General features: G+C 44.2%; 1 protein-coding gene across 1 annotated transcript; it reads right to left on the reverse strand.

Moving 5' to 3' along the window:
- On the reverse strand, positions 1-3,199 carry LOC120946897 (protein ANTAGONIST OF LIKE HETEROCHROMATIN PROTEIN 1-like). The gene is made up of 3 exons (XM_040361719.1): positions 2,763-3,199; positions 2,573-2,674; positions 1-949 (listed from the first exon to the last, which is right to left on the reverse strand). The coding sequence occupies exons 1-3, from the start codon at positions 2,981-2,983 to the stop codon at positions 70-72; spliced, it is 1,203 nt and encodes a 400-aa protein (XP_040217653.1). The 5' UTR covers positions 2,984-3,199; the 3' UTR covers positions 1-69.
- Positions 3,200-15,837: the final 12,638 nt, after the last annotated feature.

Raw genomic sequence — 15,837 nt, forward strand, 5'->3', positions numbered from 1 at the left:
AGCTTAGTATTTTATGTTTTAATATTTAAAGGGCCATATATTTTAATGACAACACCACATTTTTTGGTTTTAAATTGCCTGCATCTGCCAAGGTAACTCGCCAGCTGGCGATAGAAAGTAATTAAGAAATTGATCTCGAATCAATTTCCCACTGCTAGTGCCCCTAGTCAAACTCCACTGTGCCGCCTCCATATTATGCATCATGGAATCCTCATAATCAATTCCATCACGTTCTCGCACATAGTTGTGCAGTGCACACGCAGTTTTCACAGCAGAGACAGCATGCTCCAAACTGAGATTGATGGCGGTGTGCAATATTCTCCATTTATTGGCAAGAATTCCAAATGCACACTCTACTACTCGACGTGCCCTAGTGAGCCGATAATTAAATATTCTTTTATCATTGCTCAGCGCTCTACTTGAGAATGGTCGAAGAAGATTTTTACCAAGGGCAAACGCTTCGTCCCCTACAAAAACAAATGGGAGGGCTGGCTCATTTGTTCCGGGCAAGGAGGAATCGTTTGGTAAATCCAGACTATTCGCCCTTATCATTCTCCCAAATGTGGAATGATTAAATACACCAGAATCAGAGCTGCTACCATAAGCACCCACATCAATATAAATGAAATTATATTTGGCATCTACCACTGCCATTAATACAAACGAAAAATATTTTTTATAATTAAAAAACTGACTCCCACTATCAAATGGCCTCAGGATGCGTATGTGCTTGCCATCGATGGCTCCCACACAGTTTGGAAAATTACATCTCTCCCAGAATTCATCTGATATCTTCAACCAATCTTCTTTTGTAGGCTTTTTGAAGACCAATGGTTTTAGTACATTCCATATAACAAGGCATGTTTCATGTACAATGCCAGATATAGTTGATTTTCCAACCTTAAACTCATAGTGGAGACTTCCAAATGAATTTCCTGTAGCTAGGTACCTTGAACAAATAAGAAATATTAAATAATTATTATCTTCTCTTTTTTACAGTGGTATACATCAAGAATCGTTGGCGAAGCATGCGTGATGCCTTCAAGAAATACAACAAACATCTAAGAGAAGTGAGGAGTGGCTCGGGGGCACCAGCTAGAGTACCCTATATGTATGCAGAGGACCTTGCCTTCTTGAAACCACTCATAGAGATGAGAGAGTAAGTTATCCTCTACATCATCTATGTATCGTGACTATATATTTAGCATTAGTAATGTTTCTATTTTTTAATAAAAACAGGACCGAAGCAAGTTGGGACGAACAGGATGTCCTGGAGGATCAACCAGAGAGCCAATCTGAGGCCCAATCCGTGCCAGCAGTTTGCATTGATCCAAATGAGGAAATACCTGAAATGCCACTTGGGTCAGATCTATGGGTCACAAACCCAGAGACTGACTCTGGATTGCCTGAGCCTATGCCTGGACCCTCCTCAGCTCCAACAACCATTGCGCGGCCTGCCAAAGTGGCACGTAAGCGAACGCCAGTATCGCAGATGGACATAAGCGAGCGTCTTCTAGAGATGTTACAACAAATGGCTGGAAAGGTGGATGCTTTCTTATGTCCAGCTACAATACTGGCGCTTAATTTTGTACCATTGATCAAAAAAGTTGTACCTGAGAGATATTTAGAAATGCGAACCACAGTAGAACACGTTCTGCAGTCATTTACAGTGCCAAGCGAGCAACATACATTGGAAAGGCCATATGTAACTAAAGAAACAACACACATACACTTACCAATGTCAGGCCAGTACCCAGACCCAGGAAACCAACCTTACCCCTATGTTCCTCCATCCTACACTTCAAGCTTTCAGGAGCCAACTTCAATATATGAGGTACAACAGAGGCGAACTCCATATCCCATCCCATCCACATTCCCTTCAATTATGCCACAAACACAAATGCAGGGGATGTATGTGCCACAGCACCATGGGCCTCAGACACATGGGCCTCAGACACATGGGCCTCAGACACATGGGCCTCAGACACATGGCCCACAGCACCATGTGCCACAGCACCATGTGCCTCAGCAACATGGCCCACAGCAACATGGCCCACAGCACCATGTGCCTCAGCAACATGTGCCACAGCACCATGTGCCACAGCACTATGTGCCTCAGCAACATGGCCCACAGCAACATGGCCCACAGCACCATGTGCCACAGCACCATGTGCCACAGCACCATGTCGAGTCTAGCCATGCTTCAAGCACCGAGATTGATGAATCTACCTCAGCAAGTCAATACTCCTCAGACACACCATTATTTCCCAAAACATATCAACATCTCTAAAGTTTACGTTATGCCCACAGTAAACAAGCATGTGTGCATATTTTGAATCAAAGTTTAATCCAGAGGAAAACTTGAAGGCAAAGTTTTTATTTTTTATATTAGTCCAAGCAAAAATATGTTGTCTATTTCTTTATTTTTGTGAAAGAAGTAAAAAATAAATATATTTTTGGGCATCTTATGTCTGGTTGTTCATTTATAAGTACAGATGTTGGATAGTTGAAACCAAAAATGAATACATGCTTCAACATCAATTTGAAAATGCACATAGGTGTGGAAAAGTACCTTAATGTGATTAATAATCTTTGTGCAGGCTGGATGCTTGCTCTGAAGCATGTGTTCTGGCGCTCCAAACTATGGTACGTTAGTCCTAACAATTCATCAAAACTTCAAACAAAAATAAAATTTTTAATTATAAATTTAATATGGAACAATGGAGAAAGAAAATGTTTAGCAAAATTAAATAAATAATCACCTGGTTATTGACATGCGTGTATAATTAAAAAACTTGTCCTCATGCCCACGGAGATCTTCATATAATATAATGAACTGCCCTCTTTCATCCCTATTTGCAATGATAGGATGAACCCAGTATCTTCTTCTTCTACTCCTCCTTCTCCTCCTTTCAACTTCCATCAAGATTGCTGCTGTTGCAGCAACAACTGTAGGCATGATCATGGGCAGGGCAGCACACATTTCTTAGGAAATCCAAATCCTATTCCACACTATACTGAATGCTCGTGAAAAAGGAAGAGTTCAAGAAAGGTCACTCCCTTTTATTACCTACATCATCACACAGCTAACAATGATTGGCCCTCACCAAAAACGCAGCTCAAGTAATTATTTTTTATAAATCGCACCCGATCCGCAGCTAAACCGCAGTTGATCCGCAGAACACCCTCTAGAGAAATTCGCAACGGGAACGCAGCTCAAAAACGCAACGCACTAGTGTGATTCCGGCCTCAATAAATCAGCTCCTGATTATCTACTTCTATATGTTGGTAAAGTGGAATATTGTCTGTAATTTTCTCCTCCCAGTGGCTTTTTTTGGGAAGGTTTAATTACTCCAGCATTAAAGTAGTATTCTTGCAAAATGCCCCATATAGGTTTATATTGGATCATCATAGGGTATTCATTCATAGGGTGGGGGGCCGGGATCTGGGGGCCCCCTTATTAACCACCTCAATGCAGGGCACTTAAACCCCCTTCCTGCCCAAGGCATTTTCCAGCTTTCGGCGTTGTCGCACTTTGAATGACAATTGCGCGGTCATGCAACACTGTACCCAAATGAAATGTTTATGTTTTTTTCCCCATAAATAGAGCTTTCTTTTGGTGATCACCTCTGCGGTTTTTAATTCTTGCACTATAAACAAAAGAAGAGCGACAAGTTTGAAAGAAAAAAAAAACACAATGGGCCAGATTCACGATGGACTTACGACGGCGTATCTTCTTAGAATCAGTTACGCATAGATTTGGCCAAGATACGAGCGGCGTAAGTCTCCTACGCCGTCGTATCTTGGGTGCAATATTTACGCTGGCCGCAAGGAGCGCTTCCGTAGATTTACGCATCGAATATGTAAATTAGATAGATACGCCGATTCACAAACGTACTTGCGGCCGCTACGCCGTTTACATAAGGCTTACGTCCGGCGTAACGTTACCCCTGCTATATGAGGCGTAGGTAATGCAAAGTATGGACGTTGGCAAGCGTATCTTTTTACATCGTTTACGTAAGTCGTACGTGAATGGGGCTGTGCGTAGGTTACGTTCACGTCACAGGCATTGGGCCTGGCGTATCTTAGGGCGTAAATTCGACGTGATACTGAGAATGCGCGCGCATACGCCGTATGATCAGCGCGTCATTTACGTGGGGTCACGATTGATTTACATACAACACGCCCACCTCTTCCACATTTGAATTACGCAGGCTTAGGCCCATTTACGGAGCAAGTGCTTTGTGAATACTGCACTTGCCCGTCCAAGTTGCGGAGGCGTAGCGTAAATAGGATACGCTACGCCCGCAGAGAGTTATGCGCTCCCACGTGAATCTGGCCCAATATGTTTTACTTTTTGATATAATAAATATCACAATTTAAAAAAAAAATGTTGAACCCTATGGACTATGACCGGGATGTCATTAAATTTCATGTGCTTATAAAGGCAGGTGTCCCAATACTTTTGATAATATAGTGTATATGAGAGATGTTTTACCTGGCCAGGGATTCTTATTTCTGACCATCCAGACATGAGATTTATTTAGCTCTGCCACACAGCACAGCCCTGTATAGCGAGTCAGAGGCATGATTTCTCTTTGCTGCAGTAAAGTGATTCTTACAGGTCTTGTCTCCCCCCCACCCTGTAACTAAACTTTGAAGGTGAAACTGCAGACATTTGGGCCCAGATTCTCAAAGGGCTTACGACGGCGCAACGCAATGTACGCCGTCATAAGTCCTAATCTGGGCCGTCGTATCTATGTGACTGATTTTTAGAATCAGTTACGCATAGATATCCATTAGATCCGACAGCCGTAAGGCTCTTACGCCGTCGGATCTTAAATGCATTTTTTTTTTGTCCGCTAGGTGTCGCCTCTATCGTTTTCCCAGTCGAGTATGCAAATTAGCTAGATACGCGAATTCCCGAACGTACGCGCGGCCGACGCAGTAAAGTTACAACGTTTACGTTAGGTTTTTCCGGGGTAAAGTTGCCCCTGCTATATGAGGGGCAACCAATGTTAAGTATGGCCGTCGTTCCCGCGTCGAAATTTATAAATTTATGTTTTTTGCGTAAGTCGTCCGTGAATGGGACTGGACGCCATTTACGTTCATGTCGAAACCAATGACGTCCTTGCGATGTCATTTGGAACAATGCACCCTGGGATATTTTACGGTCTTCACGCCCCCTACCCGCCTAATTTGAATTAGGCGGGCTTGCGCCGGGTGATTTACGCTACGCCGCCGCAACTTTACAGGCAAGTTCTTTGTGAATAAAGCACTTGCCTGAAAAACTTGCGGCGGCGTAACGTAAATGAGATACATTACGCCCGCCCTAAGTTACGCCGTTCTACGAGAATCTGGGCCTTGATGTCTTTCTTCTTTCTCCTTCTATCAACATGCTCGTGTTCACACACGAGTGGCTCCGTGTGCTGCTTCTCCTTCTCCCTGTCTAAGCTCTTCTGTACAGGGACTACAAAAGACTCATACAGTATCACTGACTGAATTCAGATAATTCCACTTCTAGAATGAAAAAGATATATTTTGCTCACACCTGCTGAATAGGTGGTTTAGGAATGTGGTCATGGCTGACTCTCATAGCTGTTGAAGGATGTTTGATCCCTGCAGCAGTTACTCTACTTTAGGTTGTGGTTTCTGTTACAAAGTAAACAGGATATCAGTTTATTCTAGATACACCAGGTATCCTCTATATCTCCTAGGCCACAGAAATACTATGTCACAAATGTCTTCAGACTGCCATTCTGCAGATCACCCATTCTAGCAATGCTAACTTCTCTGTAAATTATAAAATAAAAGATGACAGAGGGTAAAAATTATTTTAGCATTACTGCACAACACATTTGTCAAACACAAGGCCCACGGGCCAAATGCGGCCCCCCAGGCACTGTCATGTGGCCCTCGGACCCAGTTTTGCAGCTGAAGCGCGGTGGAACTCTATTCTGCCACCTCTGTCTCTCACCCTCCACTCCCTGTTGTCACTTGTAAACACAGAAGCCTCCCGGAACTAACAGATCCCTGCACGCACTCATGGCATGGACAGATCTCCAGAATCTGAGAGAGCGAGAAAGATCTCCATTTAAGGCAAGGCAGAACCGCTTACACAGGGAGGGACTTGAGCCAGGCCAGATGAGAGAGAGAGAGGGATGAAAGGAAGCTTTGGGGGGGGGGGGGATTTGGGGTTGGAAATGGTGCATAGCACCACGCTAAATCTCTGCACTCAGCATGTAAGGCACTTCTGATGACCTGCACTGTATGTAGTGCATCCCTAAACCCTGCACTCTATACAGAACGCACTCCTGAACTGTGCACTCTGTACATAATGCACTCCTGAACTCTGCACTCTGTACGTAACGCACTTCTGAACCCTTCACTCTGTACATAGTGCACTCCTGAACCCTTCACTCTGTACATAGTGCACCCCTGAACCCTGCACTCTGTACATAAAGCACTCCTGAACCCTGCTCTCTGTACACAGTGTACCCCTGAACCCTTCACTCTGTACATAGCGCACTCCTGAACCCTGCACTACTGAACCCTGCACTCTGTACATAGCGCACCCCTGAACCCTTCACTCTGTACATAGCACACCCCTGAACCCTGCACTCTGTACATAAAGCACTCCTAAACCCTGCACTAAGTACATAAAGCACTCCTGAACCCTGCACTCTGAACACAGAGCACCCCTGAACCCTTCATTCTGTATATAGTGCACCCCTGAACCCTGCACTCTGTACATAAAGCACTCCTGAACCCTGCACTCTATACATAACGCAATCCTGAACTGTGCACGGTTTACATAACGCACGCCTGAACTGTCCAGGACCTCAGAGAGGGCGTGTTGTCATATTCCAAACCACTAGCCGGAAAAGGAGGAATGGAGGCAAAGTCTTCAGTGTCCGCTACTTGAGACATGACCTAAATAACCATATCTAATCACAAATGCGCTTCTGGAAGAACGGTAAAACATTCCCATAGACACTCCTGAACCTTGTGGACGGCCTTCCCAGAAGAGTTGATGCTGTTATAGCTGCAAAGGGAGGGCAAGCTCAATATTAAACGCTACGGACTAAGGCTGGGATGCCCTTGAAGATCATGTGCATGTAAAGGCAGGTGTCCCAATACTTTTGGTAATTTAGTGTATCTGCATTTGGTTATATTTTTTTTTTTTTTCAGATTATGTTGTGTTTGTGCATGCAAATAGCAGATTTTATGTATTTTCGATCGTTTTTTTTAAGTTTGACAAAAATTTATAAGAATATGGCGGACAACAGAAGGCCATACAAACCAGTTTATATATGTATACAAAAAGATACTTGGTGGGCACACCCTAAAAATGCTATACATCTAAGCTGGTGCTGCTATAAGACCAAATACAGTACAAAACAGATTATAGCGCACACATGCAAAAATGACATTTATCCTGCAAGGCTAGTTAAAAACACCTGAACATATTCAAAAATACGGGGGTTTGGTCACACTATATAGTCATATAGTGCTAAGCCCACTTACTGCGACAAAGTACCCCGAATTAGTGGGTCCTACCCTAGTAATAGAATGAAAGAACCTGGGTCTCAACCATGGGAGATAAACTCCTCTATGTGGGAGAACTGAAGGGTTTCTTCCTACACACTGGTGGCCACTAATGTGAGGTAATGAAGAGGGGGAGGGGTGCTCCAGCCAAGAGACCTGGTCAGGGTCTATACAAAATACAAAAAGATACTTGGTGGGCACACCCTAAAAATGCTATACATCTAATATATATATCATATATATATATATATATCATCATATATATATATATATATATCATACATCTATACATCTATATCTATATATGTATACAATCTTTACCTTTGACATATGTATGGTATTTGAGGAATTGAATTAATTTCCAAATCTGTACTAGGAGTTTTATTGGTGAATTTAAAAAAAGCGAGGACTGTCTACTTCAGGTAGAAAAACGCAAAGATGACTGCAGCAACAAAGAAGTTAAATGGTAAGATTATTACTAATGGATTCCAGACCCAGAACGTACGGTATGAAGGTGAGGCCTCTTGCGGCCATCCCAAATCTCAGCCAAATCATGTGGGAGTCTCAGAACATCCGATGAGACCATGTTTAATGGCTGCTCTTTACGGATCACCAGTCATAGCTGAATGACTGACAGTTACATGCAGGCAGGAAGACAGATAAATAGTGAATAGGGATGTATGTTGTCAGCATGCTTGAGTACGTTTAATACATCTTGAGTTGTCTTATGTGATTTGTCTTTAAAATAACTTTAAGTCTTAGGCCTCGTACACACGGCCGAGGAACTCGACGTGCCAAACACATCGAGTTCCTCGGCCAGTTCAGCACTGAAGCCGCCGAGGAGCTCGGCGGGCCGAGAGCTCCCATAGAACAACGAGGAAATAGAGAACATGTTCTCTATTTCCTCGTCGAGCTCCTCGTCGGCTTCCTCGGCCGAAAGTGTACACACGGCCGAGGAAACTGGTCGTGTGTACGGGGCCTTAGGCCTCGTACACACGGCCGAGGAACTCGTCATAAATGAAACATCGTTTTCCTCGACGAGTTCCTTGTTAGGCTTGTCGAGAAACTTTGCGTACACACTGTCAGGACCAAATCTCGTCGATCTCAAACGTGGTGACGTTGAACAGGTACGACAGCAGGGGAAGTTGGATTCCACTGGCACAACCCTTGGGGCTGCTTTTACTAATCTCATGTTACTGCGTGTTAAGTAAAAGTTTGGTGAGAGACGATTTGCACTTTTCAGTCTGTTACAGCGTGACGAATGTGCTATCTCCATTAGACATGTGCACAGAATTTTTTTTCGTTTTTTTTTGTTCTGTTTTGTATCGTTCCGTAGGTTCGTTTCCGTTCGTTTTTCGTAAGACGCCCGTTTTCCTGTTCGTTCCCGTTCGTTTTTCGTATGACGAGATTTTTTCGTATTCCGATCGTTTCGTATTTTCGTTACCGTTTTATTTTCGTACATGCGGGATGGTTCGTTATTCTGTTTAATTCATGTTCGTTACTTGTTAGACAATAATTTTCGTGAATTTTCGTCAATGATTTGCATTCTGTGTTTTGGATTCCTTTTTCTGTTTGTGTTTTCGGCCGTGTGTTCGTGTGACATCTATGACAATTTGTTGTGGATGTCATGTGGGCATGCGACTGAAGATACGAACAGAAAAAGGATTTTCGTCATTTTGTACTTTTGTAAATATATCGCGGGGATTCGCGGCACTTTCAACACGCGGCTCATCCATATTAACGATTGTTAAGCCCCATACACTTGGTCAGACTTTTTTAACAACAAACATAAAAACGATCGTTTTCCGTTCGTTCTCAGAAAATTTGTTTGTTTTTCAACTCCATCAGAAAACCATTTTTGGGTTCAAAAGTCTGGCCAACTGATCTCCCTTCAGATGAAAATCCACAGAAAAGTTTATTTGGCTTTACTGTACTACTCAGCACAAAAGAGAAGCTGCTTTACTAACTACACTCACTGCCCATTCAAAAAAACGAAAATGACATCTATAACAAAAGATTTCTATTCTGTATTTTGGGTCCTTTTTCTTTTGGTGTTTTCGGGCGAGTGTTCGTGTGACATCTGTGGCAAAAGATTTGCATTCTGTTGAATCCAAAATACAAACAGAAAAAAGGAATTCAAAATACAGGGTGCGGGTCTTTTGTTGTGGATGTCGTGTGAGCAAACGACTGAGGATACAAGCAGAGAGGGGATTCAAACAGGATACAGAATGCAAATCTTTTGTTATAGATGTAATTTTTGTTCTTTTGCCGTTTTCGTTTTGTCGTATTTTCGTCAGATCGTTCGTTCGTATTTGTGGTTGTTCGTTATGCAGCTCATTCGTAATCCTGTCGTTTTCGTATTTTGGTGCTTTATTTTTTTCGTATGTACACATTATTCTGCGGGTACGAAAATGAACATTTTCGTACGAAAATAACATTCGTACGAACGGGAATGCACATATCTAATCTCCATTACAAACGCTACTTTTACCGAAGGTGCGCTCCCGTCTCATACTTTATTCTGAGCATGCGTGGGTGTCTAAGCATACACACGAACGTGTTTCTCGTCGAAAACCAGCCCGACGAGGAACACGACGAGGAAATTGGGACTCCCGTCGAGGAAAAAGAGAACTTGTTCTCTTTTTTTCTCGTCGAGTACCTCAACAGTTTCCTCGATGAAAAACATACACACGACCGGTTTCCTCGGGAAAAAAGCTCTGCCACCAAGTTTCTTGATGGATTCTGTCAAGGAAAACGGTCGAGGCGGCTACGGAATTTTTTACTCCAGTCATTGTGTGCTCTCCATTAATGAGAGGTAACGGTATGGGTTGGGTGGAGTATGGGGTTTGGCCTGGCAGCCATTGGCTAAGGTTGGGACGTCTGTTCTATACTGGTCAAGACATTTTGCCACAATTTGCACTCATTTACAATTGAGATTGATTAAGAGCATGCTTTCATTTTTTCACAATTCATGAGATTGTTTCATGAGATTACACAGCCTGTATATTACTATACATTTTTGAATGCTGGTGGGAAGTGCCACAAAACATTCACATGTTGGAGGATCCACATACTTGTTAGTCGTGAATGTGCCCCTCGTGATATCTGCATCATGGGGGGTGGACAGTCATGCCTGACTCCCATGTCACTCACCAACCAGCCAGCTGTCCCCATACACGTTCTGTTCAAATTCTGTTGGGATGGGGCTTTGACGGAATATGTAGCTGTCGTGGCTGGATCCTGGGTGTTTGGCACGGACGTGCCATATGAGGCATTGGGCAATCGGCTATCACCTGTACGTTGATGGAATGCCAGTGCTTCCGATTGCGGTATATGTGCTCTGTGTCATGAGGGGGCCGTAGTGCCACATGTGTGCAATCAATGGCCCCCACGGTGCATGGGAATCCTGCAATCATGTAGAAATCCCACATTGCCTTCACCCACAGATGCTCCTGGGTGGGTCTGACAATGTGGTGGGCCATGCGTCTGAGGATTGCGGGATAACCTGGTGCACACATCTGCTCATGGAGGATTGTGCCATCCCAGCCACAACTCCACTTGTACGCTGAAAAGATCCACTGGCAAGGAAATGGAGTGTTGCCAGTACCTTGTCCAGTGGCTCCACTGCATGTGAGCGGTGTGTTGGGCTGGTGATGTCATCTTTCAGGGTTGTGGCTAATTCTAGGATGACAGTAGGGCTGAATCTGAAGATGCAATACACCTCCAAATCACCCATGCCAAAGACGTCTATACGCGTGCGGTATATCCTCTCCAGTGCCCTCCTCCTACGCGCCTTCCTAAGCGCCTGTGAAGCCAGTAGTATAGCTAAGCTATGACTATGGATGCCCCCGGCATGTTGGCATACAGATTGTTGTCCTGCAAGTGTGTGTGCTCAGCTCGTCCCTAACGGTGCTGCTGAAGCTGCTCTCCAGCTGACCTGTGCATGTCTGGTGCAAAGTTACAGCTGCTATTATGAGGGGTAACTTTAGACCGGACGTATGTCTTATGCGCGGCGCGCGTAGCCTGCGCCGGACAAACGTACTTTCGTGGATCGCCGTATCTCACTCATTTGCATATTTGAATAGCCAATCAATTGTGCGTCTAGGCGCAGTTGTGGGCGGGCGCCCACCGGCGGCACGCCCTCGCTCCCGTTGCATGCTGCAGGAGTGTGCCTGCGGACTCGATGTCTGCCGGAGACCTGCGTTTGCCTAGTACAGAGGCAGATCTGCCAGTGTAAACAAGCGCATCCCCATTTTGACAGGGGGCATGTCAGAGATCTTCTGTTCCCAGTGATCGAGGACAGTGATCTCTGTCATGTTCCAGTGAGCCCATCCCCCCTACAGTTAAAACACACCTAGGGAACACACTTAACCCCTTGATGTTAACCCCTTTTCTGCCAGTGTCATTTTTACATTGATCAGTGCATTTTTATAACACTGATCAATCTAATGTCACTGGTCCCAAAAAAGTGTCATTCGGGGTCAGATTTGTCCATCACAATGTCACAGTCCCGCAAAAAATCGCAGATCGCCGCCATTACTAGTAAACACAATAAAAAAAAGTCCCTAAATCTATCCCATAGTTTGTAGACCCGATATCTTTTGCGCAAACCAATCAATATACTCCTATTGTGATATTTATTTTACCAAAAATATGTAGTCGAATTATCTAAACTGATAAAAAAATGTGTTTTTTTTATTAAATTTTTTGGGATATGTATTATAGCAAAAAGTATTGTAGGTGATCAAATACCAGAAAAATAAATCTCTATTTGTGGCGGACGTAAATTTTGTTTGGGTACAGCGTCGCACTAACCGCTCAATTGTCAGTTAAATCGATGCAGTGGACAGCAGGACAATTAAAGCGGAGGTTCACCCAAAAATCCACTTTTTGACATGAGCTGTAGCATACTGCTAACATCTGCAGTATGCTGTTTTTTAGTTTTTTTTTTACTGTACTTATCGTTATATGAGCCCTTGTTTTCCGGCTCCGAGCGGGGAATCCTGCGGGGGAATGCGGGTTTGACAGTTTGGTTGAGAGCACAACCAATGTGACAGTTAGCATTCAGGAATGTAACTGCTTTTTTTAAACTGTTAAATTGATGGGTTTACTTCCACTTTAAGGATGCGGGAAAGTTCATTTTGAGGGTGAACCTCCGCTTTAAGTGTCCATTTATTAAAAGCCAGCAGCTGCAGTATGTGTAGCTTCTGGCTTTTAATACATTTTTTTTCCCGGACCTCCTCTTTAAGTGGTCTAAAGAAAAAAAAACGAGACTTTGGTATCACTTTAATAGAAAAAATTAGGCAGAATTTTGTTCCCCTCTCACCTATTCTGGTAGACACAGGGTCACAAAAAAAGGACGATTCCTATTAGATAAACAACAGGACACCACATTTAGTTTACATTGTTTTATTGTGTATAGTTTTATTTAATTGCATTGAATATTATCCTGTATCTTATCTTGGGGTGAAAAAAAAAACTTTGTCAAGACCATCTGTTCTGTTTCTCTTCCTCTCCCATCTACTATTTTTTTTTTAATAAACAACATAGCATTACAATAAGGTTGCATTTATTGCTTCACACTGTCATCTAGCGACTAAGATAGTGAAACAGTTACACACAAATAAGCCGGTAATATGTACATTATCGGCATAAGCTCCTAATTTGGTTAAAGTGGTGTTCCAGCTGAAAAAAATAAATAAAATAAAAGTCAGCAGCTACAAACTCTGTAGCTGCTGACTTTTAATAAGCACAATTACCTGTCAAGGGTGCCCACGAGGTTGGCCCCCCCGAGGCCAATCCGTCCATCGGATCGTTTTCCCGGAAGCCGCCTTGCGGCTTCACTGCCCGTTTCCTACTACGCATGCGCGAGTCGCGCGGCGCTTTGTGAATGGCTGGCTGTTTTCTGGGACACACACAAGTCCCAGAAGACATGTGTACTAATGTACAGTATATATAATAAAGGCAGGTATGCCTGGAGGGAACCCATCCCTCCTTAAGTCTAGGTTTACATCTATGCGGCTGCGCTTGATGCGTTTTTCAGGTACGTTTTGCAGTGCATTTTGCATCTTCAAACCCTAATTTTTATACGTTTGTGCATGCAGTTTTTACGGGTTTTTTTCTCTTTAAACACACTGTATATAGCTGGTCGCTAAGCAGGGGGCTGGGAAGCCGACCGCCGCATCCTTAACAACCGATGAGTCATCAGCTGTCAGCAGGGTTCCGCGCTAAAAAATAAATAAAAATGGCAGCAAAAAAAAGCATGGCATGGGGTCCCCCCCAAAATCCATAGCAAATCCTTATTCGAATATGCAGCCCAGCAGGTCAGAACGAGCTAGCGCCCCCCTCCTGAGTGATACGTGGCTTCATGCCCTCAACATGGGGGGGATGGGTCATTTGGGGGGTTTCTTCCCGACAACCCTGGCTGTTGGTTGTCGGGGTATGCAGGCAGGGGGCTTATCGGAATCTGGAACCCCCCCTTTAAGAAGGGAGGCCTCAAATCCCGTCCCCCCTGTGAATGGCCATCGGGTACATCATACCCCTACCCATTTACAAGTCCTTTACTTAAAAAATTGTTCTAAACCATCTTCTCCTGCCACTGTCTCTCCCGTTGCCGTCTTGTCCGGGTGCTGTCTTTTCCCGCTGCCGTCTCTTCCAGGTGCTTTCTTCTCTCCAAGCTGCCTTCTTGTGCCCCACAAGGGGCGGGCTCTCTGTGCGATGTCATTGAATGGCCACGCCCCATGGCTATATAAGAGATGCCAGACAGCGGGAAACAACACAACGGAGGAAGACAGCCACAGAAGAAGAGCAGCTTTTTTTATAGCGGGTAACCGGCAGCGAAGAAGAAGACTGCAGTGGGAGAAGATAGCACACGAAGACAGCTTGGGGAGAAGGCAGCACCGGGAAGAGACAGTGGCGGGAAAAGACAGCAGAGGAGAGACGGTGGTAGGAGAAGATGGCTCAGAGCTATTTTTTTTTTTATATCAAGGATTTGTCAAAGACTGTCTGTTGTGGCTTTTACTTTTTGACACTTTTTATGGTGAATGGGTAGGGGTACAATGTACCCGATACCTATTCACATGGGGGGGCTGGGATCTCGGGGCCCCCTGTTTAAAGGGGGGCTTCCAGATTCCGATAAGCCCCCACCCGCAGACCCAGACAACCACCAGCCAGGGTTGTCGGGAAGAGGTCCTTGTCCCCATCAACAAAGGGGGAAAGGTGCTTGGGGGGGTGCTCACTCATCCCCTCACTTTCCTGACCTGCCGGGCTGCATGCTCGGATAAGTTTTTTTTTTACATTCAGCTGTCAGTGTGGAACCTTGCTGACAGCTGATGACTCATCAGTCGTTAAGGACGCGGCGGCTTCCCGGACCCCTGTTTAACAACCATCTATATACAGTGTTAAAATACAAAATGCAAAACACATCAAAAATTGCATTATAATCACAAAACTTGCATTTCTGGTGCGATTCCATAGAATTAGATTACCCGCAAAATGTGGAAAAAAAGTCCCCGACCCTTTCCAAAAACGCATTGGCCGCAAAACGCATAGATGTGAACTTGTACCATAGGAAACCATGTTAAATGGACTGTAGTGCAGTGTAAACCTAGGGTAAAGGTATAGGGAAGCACAGGACACCCAGCAATAACACAATGGCAGCAAAGGTACTCGTCCCCACTGAAGGCCTTTAGTGGACTTTAGTAGGATCTTAGTTTGAAGCTTTTTAAAAGCCTGGGGGTAAGGATCTCGCGCCAACAATTAAATAAATTAAATGTGTAAAAATATATGAGAGCTGCTCCCCAAAAATTCAAATAATGAATGCAAATATGGAAAGTGAAAGACAGGGGGCGCTAGTGAGAGTGACGTATGTTTCAATATGTCGTCATCAGGAAGCTTCCTGATGACGACATATTGAAACGTACGTCGGGGCGGTACGTGAACACGCACAGCACCTTCCGGTCCAGCTGGTTCCTCATCATCGAGAGGTGGAGCGCACGCTGTAAGTCTCCCCAGCGTGGACATCGCTCTCTATCCGATCCATTCGATCGATCCATTTCGACCTTAAACCTATAGCCTCAGTGCCGGGACGCGGGCACTATCCAAGTAAGCGGCCATTCGGCACTGTGTTGTTTTTAAGTTTTAAATAAAAACGTTATTATGCCATGGCGGTATCTCTCTCTTCTTATACCCCAAATGATGCTCTAACAAGCTGACCCAAAGGAAACTCCAGGTGTCATATCTTTGTCCATGGTGACAACAAGCTCAATTTGACCTCTTTTTAGCAAAAAA

This window comes from Rana temporaria, chromosome 8, assembly GCF_905171775.1.
Source record: "Rana temporaria chromosome 8, aRanTem1.1, whole genome shotgun sequence".
NCBI classification, from domain to species: domain Eukaryota; kingdom Metazoa; phylum Chordata; class Amphibia; order Anura; family Ranidae; genus Rana; species Rana temporaria.

What these genes read in the sequence shown, in the direction of transcription:
- LOC120946897 (XM_040361719.1), bottom strand. Translation starts at nt 2,983, where the DNA reads ATGTGTGCTGCCCTGCCCATGATCATGCCTACAGTTGTTGCTGCAACA. An exon ending in ACACGCATGTCAATAACCAG is followed by an intron (nt 2,675 to 2,762) that starts GTGATTATTTAT and finishes TTTTGTTTGAAG; the next exon opens with TTTTGATGAATTGTTAGGAC. An exon ending in AGATTATTAATCACATTAAG is followed by an intron (nt 950 to 2,572) that starts GTACTTTTCCAC and finishes TATTTGTTCAAG; the next exon opens with GTACCTAGCTACAGGAAATT.